General features: G+C 33.4%; 1 protein-coding gene across 1 annotated transcript; it reads left to right on the forward strand.

The window, feature by feature from the left end:
• The first annotated feature begins 313 nt into the window (after window positions 1-313).
• LOC133817309 (uncharacterized) lies at window positions 314-7,263 on the forward strand. The gene is made up of 5 exons (XM_062249793.1): window positions 314-341; window positions 1,460-1,518; window positions 2,262-2,270; window positions 2,671-2,756; window positions 6,911-7,263. The coding sequence occupies exons 1-5, from the start codon at window positions 314-316 to the stop codon at window positions 7,119-7,121; spliced, it is 393 nt and encodes a 130-aa protein (XP_062105777.1). The 3' UTR covers window positions 7,122-7,263.
• The last annotated feature ends 5,229 nt before the right edge of the window (window positions 7,264-12,492 follow it).

Below are 12,492 nucleotides of genomic sequence, written 5' to 3' on the forward strand. Positions count from 1 at the left end.
TTTCTTTTTCAGTGTCATTACATTGTTGTTTTGAAAGTTGATTATTTTAGCACTCTGATAGAGGATGTGTTCAATTTGAAGCAAATGAGGTTGATTGCAATGGATATGAGATGATATAAATTACTGGGACTTTGTTCAAGTAGTTGAACTTTAAAGAATAATGAATATAATTGTCTTTGATTGAGTGTTTTTATTTAAGAGTTCTGTTTTTTTTTTTTAATAAATTGAGCTCTAAATTTACTTATTTGGGTCCCTTTTTCAACGGTGATTGGGATTCTTGGTTTGGAAGTTGAAACTCTTATTAGAGATTACAATGAATTTGGGAAAGATCTTTTTCGTGGGTTAGTCTTTTCATATAAATTTATTGTTGAAAAAGTGGGTGTTTGACACTTTTTTTTATAGATATTTTGAGGCATATTTTAAAGTGAAACTAAATCCACTATACAATTATTAGTGAAAAAGTCAGAATAGATTTGTGTTCTCCTCACCTCAGTGAATATTTCAACAATATCTTTTTCTTATATATTTAATTGCAAACCAACTTTAATATCATAACTGAGAAATAATTGTTTGCTTAGGAGGTGTTCAGATGATGAACAAAAGTCTGTCACAAGAATTTCACTTTCTGAAAAAGCACTGAGGCCACTGAGAGGTTCATTTTACACAGATATCACGTGACTTCATTTGTGAATGTGTTCAAGTTTTAGTTAACTAATTTTGAGTTGGTATTATGATCAATATACGTGGTTTTATTGTATAATTTGTATTTTTTTTTTTGGGACATAGATACATAACTTGAACACTAGGAATAAATTTCATTGTACAAATTTCATACTAATTCAAATGTTATTATTGAGCTTTTGAAAGTCATTTGTGAGCTGAGATGCATAGGGATTTCACTTTGGATTGACTAATGGATTATGCATTTTTTGCCTTTTCTTTTTTCATTGTATTTTCAGTGAATATATTAGACCAATTCTATTGGCCCTCTCAGTTCTATTTTTCATTTAGCATTAATTGCAAATACGGTACAAGGAATTTTTCATGTACGAGGTTCAAGTGGTGGAGCTATTGTTTCTCTTTTCTGTTTTTGACACTCTAACATTGCATATCTTAGTGGCCCTTCAACTTAGTTGCATTTCTACTTTTGAGCATTTGTATCTTTCATTTCATATGAACATGCTTGTTTTGGTAAAAAAAACTTTGTGAATGTTTAGACATATACCTGCCCCTCTCATATTAGTTAAGCTTTTAATTTGTCTCATTCTTGGTTGATGAATACTTAATTCTTACTTTTTGCACTTTCTATTTATAACTTTGGCCACTGTATTATGACTTAGAAACACTTAGTTAGCTTTGATTTCTATCTTTTGCATGGTTGTTGAAGTAAGTACATCTGTGATGCTGAAAGTTTTCTTAATGTTTTCTAGGATGACATTGTTCTTAATTCTTTGTGCAGGCATGCACTTAGACTCTGATCTAGTGATGTTAAGCTTGAAGGGAATTGGAAAGCTCAAGGTGAAATATTTTCATACAAGTATGCTTCATTTATAATCATGAAATTCTTTTATGTATATGGTTTATCTACTCTCAGCATTGGAAGAAATGACCTACTGAGTTTGCTCTTACTTTTGATCCCATCTTTATTTTCTTTGAGACTCAAGTTTTTGGCTCAAGAATTTACACTTAGTTTGGATCAAATTCAAGGTGTTGAGCTTTCTATTTCATCTCTATTCAATTAAGAAATTGAGTGACTTCATATTATTTTCATTTGCTACCTACATATATTTAAGTTAGCCCTTTCATTGAGCTAATTTTAATCAGAAAGTAAGTCAATAAAGAAAATTTTGCTATTATTTGTTCTAAAGTGCATTTTAGTTTTTATATGTGTTAAAAGAACCATAGTTTTGATTGTGTTTTCTAAAGTACTAAAGTACCATTAACTTGATTTAAAATGTATGTTAAAGTGATATTTGATTTATTTTTAATCATTATGTAACAAATTTTCATTACATGACTGGTTATGTTTTATTATTTGACATAATTTTATGTTTTCTTGCATTTTGGTTATTGATATTTTCTGTTCTATAATATGTTTGTTTTTTTTTTTTTTGCTAGAACTTTTATAAATAAACCTTATATTTTCACATTATGGTTGTGTCAAGATCCTTTAAGTGGGCTTTAATTTGTTGGTTTTCCTTAAAGATTATTTCTTTGGTTTGTGTTGTTGCTTTTGTTTTTAATAATTTATTTTGTTGCAGCTGATGAAGGTAAGTCATTTCCCCTTTAGTTCAGGTTTATATAATTTTTTGTGTTGGAATTGTTTCTAATTAAGAGAATACAAAGAGAAAAATTAGAGATGTTTTAAGTGTAAGAATATGGTGCTTAATACTTAATGTTTGTGATTTGAGAATATGGATTTAGATTACCTTTTCTTTAGTCCTTTTGTTGGCTTTTGTGTATGAAATTTGGATTTTACAGATTTGATTTATGCATATTCTATAATATGATTTTATCAGACTTTTATTCATGTGAAAATATATAATATTGATTGTATGGGTTTTGATCATAAATAATGAGATTTTTGTTTGGTGCTGTCCTATTGCTTATATATGTCTCTATCTCTATATTTTTATTCTCTTTGTAATATAGTTAAAAAAAATTTGGTAGGCTGCCTCCAAGAGAAGAGGCAAAATACTTGGTGTGCAAGCAATCTCTCACGAGAGACTCTTACTTTTGTTTGCATTTTGCAAGAGGTATGCCTTTTACCTTTGTTTTAATATTATGCAAATGTTAGAGGAGTTTGAATATCTTAAATATTCATCCATAGTGAAGTAGGTTCTGAGATCATTGTTGTGTGCTGTGGTGATAACGGAAGGTTGAGAACTTGTGTGTCTTAGTGAAGTAGGATCTGAGAAATTTGTGTGCTGTGGCGAGATAAGGAAGAAAACATGCATGCGTTTTTGAATTAGTTGAATTGATATTGGCAGATGGTTAGATGCTAGTCTAGGGGAAAATGGTGTTTGCTTTTATATAGACTTATCTAGTATAACTATTTTATAATTGAATTGTGTTTGCTTGGTTTGTTTGATGATTGGTACATTAATTAGATTGTTAAAAACATATACTTGTAAATGGTGTAATAATCTTTTTGTATAGTTTTTGAGGTCCTTTTCAGTTGTATTGCAAGCATCTCTGCCCGAGTTGCTTCTCTTTTTAGGGTCCTTTTCCTTCTTAAAGAAACCGAAATATCATTTTGTGTTGGCACTATAACAAAATCGGGTTTTAGAGATGAATTTTTTTCTCGCTAAAGCTTTCTAAATCCTTGTTCTATCGAATAGCGATAATGAAATTGTCATTAAACTTCCTCGCTAATACTTTGTCTCTATTGCTGAACTATAGAGAGGACATTTAAAATCCTCGCTATTGCTCAGTATTAGAGAGGAAATTTTAATCACTATTTCATAGAATATTAGGTTGAGAAAAGTAGCAAGAAGGGTTTATGATTAGAGAAAAGGCTTTATCCTCGATTAAAATATAACTTTGATAGAAGAATATACACTTTTTTTATGTGACGACTTCTTGTACAAACAAACTATCTCCTATCTTCGTGATGAGGCACACTTAATTTAATTTTACTTTCCTAAGTATATTGCTGATCATAATCTATGTCAAGAATTTTACTCTGTTTGGTTTCTGAAAATACCAAAACAGAATGTAGACCAAGAACTTGGGACAAGTAGTCTATGATATATTCATAAAAAAAAAGTTCCAATCAAATAAAAGTCATGAAATTAGCTTGATACTTTTGAGCTTGAGAACTTAGGATGGTAGTGATCCCCATTCATATGTGTATTTATAACCAATAGTCTTTGATAAGATGTATAGGACAGATATATCTATTGCATTGAAAGGAATGGTCAAGACTATAGCGAAAATTAGCTAGAAGGGGTCAAGTGAGGTATAGTCCTTGTGGAATCACATGGTATTGTCTAACCAGTCATCATTATGGATTCAAAGTTCAGATCTAGCTGCCCTAAAATAAAATACCAGTTCATTTTTCTTGGCCCCCAACCCCAACCCCACCAAACAACCTCAGAACATAAAATTTAAAATTTGTAATAAGATGTCTTAGGCATGTCTAATATCTAAAGGGACACATTTTCATATCAAAATTAGAGTAGCCATAACCATTTAAAATCATTATCTTCTCTTCCAATCTTATTGATGCATAATAGGACATGTCATTATCTGCTAAAATTCTGCTTATTGAAGGCTATTTTTCATTATTTACAGGCTGTTTTTTGTCAACAAAATGTAGAGATATATTTTTCAATACCAATATCATTTGTCTTACCACAAAAGTCACAGCCTCTTTCTACACAAATAAATCATAGCACTAACAAAATTTGGTAGAAAACAATGTAGATCATACTCTTTACCTTCTCTTTTAAGATACAAGAAATTGTTTGACAAAGTTGTAAATAGAAATTGCTCATTTGAATTTATATCTTAGGAAGAATTATGTCTTGGTGTGATATTTATGTTTTGCTTTCTATCTTCATCTAAATAAATATATAAATATAATTGAAATTTGTAACGGCCACAGAAGCCTATGAATAAATAAATCATAGCCTAAATGGTTGTTCACAAGTGTTTATTTGTTTCGAAGAGTAATTTTTCTACTACTGTTTGTTCTCTTATCACTTTCTTTAAACATTGCTTTGTAAGTATGCTCCTACTAATTCTATGTTGGCATTGAAAACTTTTGTGTCCAATAATTTCTCTTGATTCTAATTAAGAAACAAGGTTCCATTCATATAAAATTCATGGAAGAAAATTTCCAATGAAATCTTTGATTAAACCATGAGAAATTTTGAATGATTTATATCTTCACTTAATTAGTTCTGTTTTGCTTAAAGCCAATTTTTATCAAATAATATCTCTTGTACCAGCTTCAAAATCCATTGACCTTTTATTTGATTACTTAGAATTAATCATGAATGCAACGAATGAATGTTGATCATAGAGCCATTTTAGATCCTTGATAAGCCCCTCAAAGAAAAACATTGATTCTAATGAATGTTTCTTTGATATTAGTGGTTCACTAAACATTTCATTACCTGAAATACTATCTTAAGTAAATTATTTATAACTGTATTAGTTTGTAAATTCTATTATCAAGACAGAGACCAAATAATATACCATGATAAGGATTCTATGTCATATTTTTATGAAAAAAATTCTAATACATTTTTTCTCTACAATTTCTTGCCCTTCTTTCCCTGCCCCACCACACCAACTCAGAACAATACAATTGCAATTAGATGTGTTAGGCATGTCCCATATCCACAGGGACACACATTTTCTTATCAAAACTAAAGTAACCCTTGCCTGAATGTTTTCTAGCAGTGTTCACATTTTAAATCAAAGTTCAAGAAGCTTAATAATCTCAACTCAAGTAATTAGGTCATTATTCCTTAAAAGGAAATTATTTCATCAAAATATACCATAAGTGAATGAAACAGTACTAGAATTTTTTGGAATATATAATGTTGACTGCGTTTTTAGCCAACGACGTGAGAACGTCAAATACGATGAACCTTCAAGAGAATGTAAACGACAACATACGTGAGAACGTCTCCTAGGACCACCCTCTTAGCCCTCCTAGGAGGCACTCTCCTAGATGCATTCTCCTTAGCCTCCTAGGATGCATTCTCCAATTTTTGGGTATAACATATAACTTTAAGTAAAGTGTAGTAAACTTCGGAAAGTAATGGAAGAGAACGTGAACACATAGCTCTCAAAATTAGTGGCTAGATCATTTTCTAAACCATTTTCTTTCAGGGTCATCTAAAGTGAATTTGATGTCTTTGAAACAAGATTACTTGGAATGGAGAATGTTACAATGTACCTACATTTGGACTACGTTTTTATTTCTTGACGGTGGAAGAGCTGTGCAGGTAATATTCTCCTTTGTGTCTTCTACCTCAACCACTTGAATCATATGGTTGAGCCCTAGTTGTAATCAACAGCTATTCTAGAGCTTGGATGTAAAATCATAATATCCAAATCTGCATTTTAGGTGCAGCCATGTTTTGAACCCTGTGATTGTTGTAGTGGGTGGCAAGTTTCTTGACAAAACAGTCTTCAAGATAACCCATAAATCTAAATACCACCATTCCAATGATTATATCCACATTATTATGCACTCTAAATATTAGTTGACCATTTGTTTAATTTGAGTGCAAGCTTTCTCCCTGGGCCTGTATATAAGTTGAAATTGTATTATGAATTTAGTTGGGAAATTATTTTAGAAATTCCATGTTTGAGAAACATACATATTTCTCTTTATAAGTCCTCTTAGAAGTATCATATTAGAATTACTTTAATTTGTAGAGCATTTGTCACAATCTATTTGCATGTATCCACAGGGCACTTTTGGAAAAAATGCTCTAGTTGGATTTGGTTTGACAACTTACACAATGCTTGAATTAGGAGTGGTAATATCTCAATGAACCTTACCATAATGATTTTACTTTGGGTATTTGTCTCTATTAGTCTTTGAACAATACTCTACTTATTACAATTTAGCAGCTTAGTCCCTAAAATTTTAATATTTTAGTAATTAAGTCCTTTTTACTAACAAAATTGAATTTTTTACTGAATAAATTAGCAAGAATTATGCAGATTAAGAATTTATCTTTGACTTCTATCGTTGTGCTTAGTTTATGCTTTGTACTCTTTGTGGTGTTTCATATATAATCTCAACAGAACAATACCTTCACTCTATTGTGACATTTTAATTAATACAAGGCAATTTGGTTCTGTTTTTTTTTTATAAAAGCCCTAGAATTACCACTTTAAGTAATTGCTGGTGTGATTCCATTATTACACTTGAATATTACAGGTGTGTAGATGTGACTGGAGCTTACAGTGCTCTAAAGACGGAGCTTAACATAAGCTTGACAGCAATAGGTCTTTTGTGGACTACAACTGGCTTTATTGCAAAGAGGATTACACATGGACCTGTGGAAGAAAGGGAAACAAGAAAGGGAAACAGGTATATGACGAGTGCACAACAAATGGACTCACAACAAAGACAAGTGCACAAAGGATGATGAATTGAAGGATGGAGCAAGTTTCGTGCATGGTTTACTTTTGTGTATCTTGTAATTTTTTGTTTTTCATTTTTGAAGTAAAAAATGTTCAAGATTATAATACTTTATTATGTTATGCTTTCAAATTTAAGTTAGAACTAAGATCTCATGAAATAGACACATTTAGAGTTTGAATTAGTTATTGTTTAATGTAATACTTATGGTTTATCAATCTATTGAGAATTATATTTTATGATTAATTTTGATTTTTTTTTTATCAAAATACAATAATGAAAATCTTTTAATTAAACAAAAAACTTATAAGTACCATTATCACAATAAAAAAACCTTAATATGTTATGATTTAGAAACATATTATAAGCGTAAAAAATCGTTATGGTTTATATAATATAACAAACTAAAAATGTTATCAAAATAATCAAATGTAACAGTTGAAAAGTGTTATGAAAAAAGTACAAGATTAAATTTCAAATTTATAACCAAAAACTCTATCTAAATGTTATTATTTCAATATTATAGCATCTAAAAATGTGTTATTGAATAGTTTAAGATAACACCGAACATAACATTCAAAAACTGTTATAGAAAAGACTGGACTTTTAATAACAGGGGCTATGTTAGCATTTTCAGAAGTGCTATCAATAGCCCCGGATAGCAGTTTTTAAGTGTTATGAATACTGTTTTTTCTTGTAGTGCAGAGCTGAACCAGTAGAGGAGTTGGAGAAAGTCACGGTCATGAATGAGCCGTTAAGAAAGTGGAAGGTAGGAAAAAACCTTATGGGTGGCGTGAAGGAGAAGCTAGTAGAATTCTTGAAAGCCAACCTCGACGTATTCTCCTGGAGTCACGAGGATATCGTAGGAATAGACCCAGCGGTCATGTGTCACCACCCGAACATCGACCCAAAAGCAAGGCCTGTGAGGCAAAAAAGAAGAGCGCTGGACCCAAAAAGATACACGGCCCTAAAAGAGGAGGTTGACAAGTTGAAGGAAAATGGGTTCATCCAAGAGGCATTTTACCCACTATGGGTATCAAACGCAGTGCTATTCCTGAAGCCCAACAGAAAATGGAGGACTTGTGTGGATTTTACTAGCCTCAATAAGGCCTGCCCTAAGGACAGCTTCCCGCTTCCTAGGATAGACCAGTTAGTAGACGCCACAATGGGGCACGGACTACTTAGCTTCATGAACGCATATTCTGGGTACAACCAAATACCCATGAACCCAACAGATGCTCAAAATTCCACGTTGATGAAAGACTCAAAGTACGTGCTTAGGACCCATGTCCCTAGGAATGTATTGGGGAATCCTAACAAATGTAGCCCCAGTAAGTGTGCCACCTAGGACCCCTCGTCTCGCACCTCGTGAGCCTAAGGGGTGTGCCACTCAAGCCCCTCAAGCACCTACATGAGGTCGTCAACCCTACATCCCTGTGAGGCTGTTATGCCCTCACTTCGCCTCGCCACAGCCGTGCCACCAAGGCATCGTGAGGGATCGCCTCACCACGCCTCGCCATGCTCCTCGCCCACAAGCATCTTGCTCCAGGAGGAACCTCACGCAAGGAGGCGCATCACGCCTAGGAGCGTCTCACGCCTCACCATGCCTCGGCTGTGCCATGGGCCTTGCGAGATGGTGTCTCGTACTCGCCTCGGCTGCGCACCCAAGGCCCCGCCATGGGCTTCGCAAGACGGTGTCTCACCCACACCTCGGCCACGCACCCAAGGCCTTGCGCCATGGGCCTCGTGAGACGGTGTCTCGCCCTCATCTTGGCCGCGCACCCAAGGCCCCGCACAAGGCCCCGCACACAAGGCCCCGTGCCATGGGCTTCACGAGACGGTGTCTCGCCCACACCTCGGCCGTGCACCCAAGGCCCGTGCCATGGGCCGCGCGAGACGGTGTCTCGCCCTCACCTCGGTCGTGCACCCAAGGCCCCACGCCATGGGTCTCACGAGCTGATGTCTCGCCCACGCCTCGACTGCGCACCCAAGGCCCCGAGCCATGGGCCTCGTTAGACGGTGTCTCGCCCCCGCCTACAAGCGCCACACACCAACGACCTAAGGGCTCCCTCTTGTAGCTCACCCAGGCCAGCGCCTCGTGCGTCCAAGGAATCCTAGGTGGCCTCACGCCTGGAACCTCAAAGTGGTGTGTCCTATGAGGACCTGTGGAAACTCCAACGTTTAGAGGAAAAAGAACAAGTATAATTCGAAAATATCATACAAGTACGGAGCTCATATGGGGTACGACCTGTAAGACCCCATATGTCTGATCCAAATACTCATGCCAAAAAAGTAGTGGGAGTACTGGGAGAGGGGACATGGCCTGTATGCTTCTAACCAGATGTCAGAGTCGACACCACCACTAGCGCCCATACGCCTGATGCCACTCCTCTGACATTCGTATGAAATAAGTAGTGGAGACATCCTCATGGTATCTGACCACATACTAGAGCCAACACCACTACCCCTGAGACCACTCCCCTGACAGTGTACTTGTGTACCACCTGGTCCCCTAGACCACAATGTATTAGGGGCCATTAGAGCCCACTATAAAAGGAACCCCACTTCCACATGGAAGGGGGTTGGAAAAAACACTGTAGCATCACACCGTAAGAAATACAAGTTATTTTCACCATTTTCTTTTTGCAACTATTCTCTAAGTTTTTGTTTAGATTTTTGAAGTTCTTCATTGGTAATCTCTATACTTTGATTTTTCTAATTTAACTTCATTGACGAGTTCTCACCGTCAACAACAATAGTCTTATTTTCTCCTTCTTTACTAGGTCCACCCATGATAGACTCAAAAGTATGAAGCTCGTTCATGAGCTGCGTCAGACCATAGTTGAGTTGATCATGACCATGCAGACATGGTGTTATTCGAACATTCATGGTGTCCTCACGTATGTGCGGAGGTTGTGATATCCAAGCATTTATTGTGCCATCACGAGCATTGATGGTGCCATCACAAGCATTTATGGTGCCATCATGAGCATTGACGGTGCCATCACAAGCAGTTACGATTCCATAACAAGCACTGATGGTGCCATCACGAACGTGCAGACACAATGCTCGTTCTAAGGATTCCTCAATCATGACGAACTCAAAGTTGTCACCAATCAAATCTATGTTGATATTCTGCTTCAAATTAAGGAAGTTTTCTTCAGTGAGTTTCTCCTCGAAAGTTGAGAAAGGATGGGAGTAGACACAGACACTACTTAACTTAAATTACCAATAAAATAGAAATCAATCACATTTGCTCAATAAAACTTCTATTCACACAAATTTCAAGAAATAGCACAACATATACAAAAATATGTAAGATATGAGAAAAAATACCAAAAACAATCATATCTCTATTTCTTTAGGATTTTAACTAATCTATGATATCCTTGTCCCGGTTGGCGAGAGTAAAAAATACCACTAGTTAAATAGAGTTGTAAACTCATTTAATAATGGACACCACTATTAACAACCTACTATTCGATCAAAATAAGACAACAAAATCTCTTATTTTATGAGCTAGACCCACGATTTCAATAATCATAGATTTAGTCCTAGTAGTCACCGCAGGGGTGAGTCTAGTAGAATTTGACCTATAATTATCTATCTTTCGAAATCTAACCTTGTCAAAATGGCTAATGAACACCTTCCGTAGGGGGACGAATCAAAGCGCCTTGAGGCCCCATTAAGCTATTGACTATGTTAAACCAATGATGGAAATCGAATATAAATTTTAAAATAAGCTCATTATAAAATTAAAAATAGTATTTTTATTATTTATTTTTAGAAAATTAATGACTATGGTTTTCCAAAATTAAAAAATTAAACAGGTTAAACTTTTAAAACCAAAGTCCTTTAATTTCCTATTAATTATAAAGTGTCACATTGAAACAAATTCAATTAATTTAGAATTAATTTGTTGCTAATCAATATTTAGGTTTAACTAATATAATAAACCTATACAATTAAGTCCAACTCAGGTAAATGGACCTTACCAATTGGGCTTGTATGGAGGAGTGCTGGGTTTAGTATATCGTTCCCACTACGAAAGCCCCATATCTTCCATACAAGGCCTAAAAGACAGGAATTTAAACTTTCATTTTATTAATTATTATTAATTGATTAGGCCCACTATAGTCATGCAAAGAAAATGCGCCTTCACAAGTGGAATCACCCACAGGAGAGTAATTTAAACTTTACATTTTCTAATGGGCTCAAATAAAACCTATCATTTTATGAATATTTTATTTGGCAAAATCCATAAATCTAACAAACATATGGGCCACTATATCCATCTAAGCCTAATTGCCAAAATACCACATTTAGCGCAAACAGACATGTTATAATTGGATGGGCCTAATCATGTTACTATATGAGCAATTCTATGAATTTATACAAAAATACCACAATTTATTTCATTTGCAAAAAAAAAACATAATTAATTATATAGAATTTATTAAAAAAATTCAATTTAATTAAATTTTTACAAAAATAAGTCAATTTAAATGAAATTTATCAACAATTAAAAATAGTTAATTTAAATCTCATTTATCAACAATCAACTTGGTTTTAGGTTAATTTGAAAAAAAAAATTAATTTAATTTAAATATGATTTATCAACAATTAACCAAATTTCATTTCAATCCCATTTATTAAAAAAATATTTTATTAATTGGCTTAAAATATGATATTTTTCAATATTTAACCAATTTTAAATTTTAAAATCAATATCTTAACTAATTTTCAAAAATATCTTGTGTTCTCACAACTATTAGCTAATATTTTAACCATTATAAAAAAATAAAATATTAATAGTTATAACAACCCTAAAATATCTTAAAACATTTAATCAAATTCAAATATCCATAAAAATATCTAACTAACAATATTCAAATTTCAAATAATTTAAATATTAAAAACTATAGAATAAAAAGATATTTATATTTTCAAATAAAGATTTAATAAAAATATCAAGAATTTAAAAGAAAATATCTTAAATATCTGATACCTTAATTCTAATATTTTAATATAATAAAAGATTTAAAATTAAGATGTTAGTCTATTTTTAAATTTAAATTTGAATCTTTATAGAAAATATCAAATTATTTAAATCTCAACTAACAAAAATATCTTTTCTTAAAAAAAAAAATTAAATGATAAAATAAAAATGATATTTTTGGTTTTGATTATAAATAATTTATTTCCACAAATTTTATTTTTCTTTAATTTAAAAAAAAATTAAATTTTTTTTTGGATGAATAGTAGGCGTGGGTACTGTTCACCGCGCTGGTGGCTGGTGCGTGTGGGTGCGTGCGCATGGGCAGCCATGCCAAAATTTAAAAAAAAAAAAAATTCTGAGCAATTTTTCAAACCAAAAC

Source organism: Humulus lupulus, chromosome 1, assembly GCF_963169125.1.
Source record: "Humulus lupulus chromosome 1, drHumLupu1.1, whole genome shotgun sequence".
NCBI lineage: Eukaryota > Viridiplantae > Streptophyta > Magnoliopsida > Rosales > Cannabaceae > Humulus > Humulus lupulus.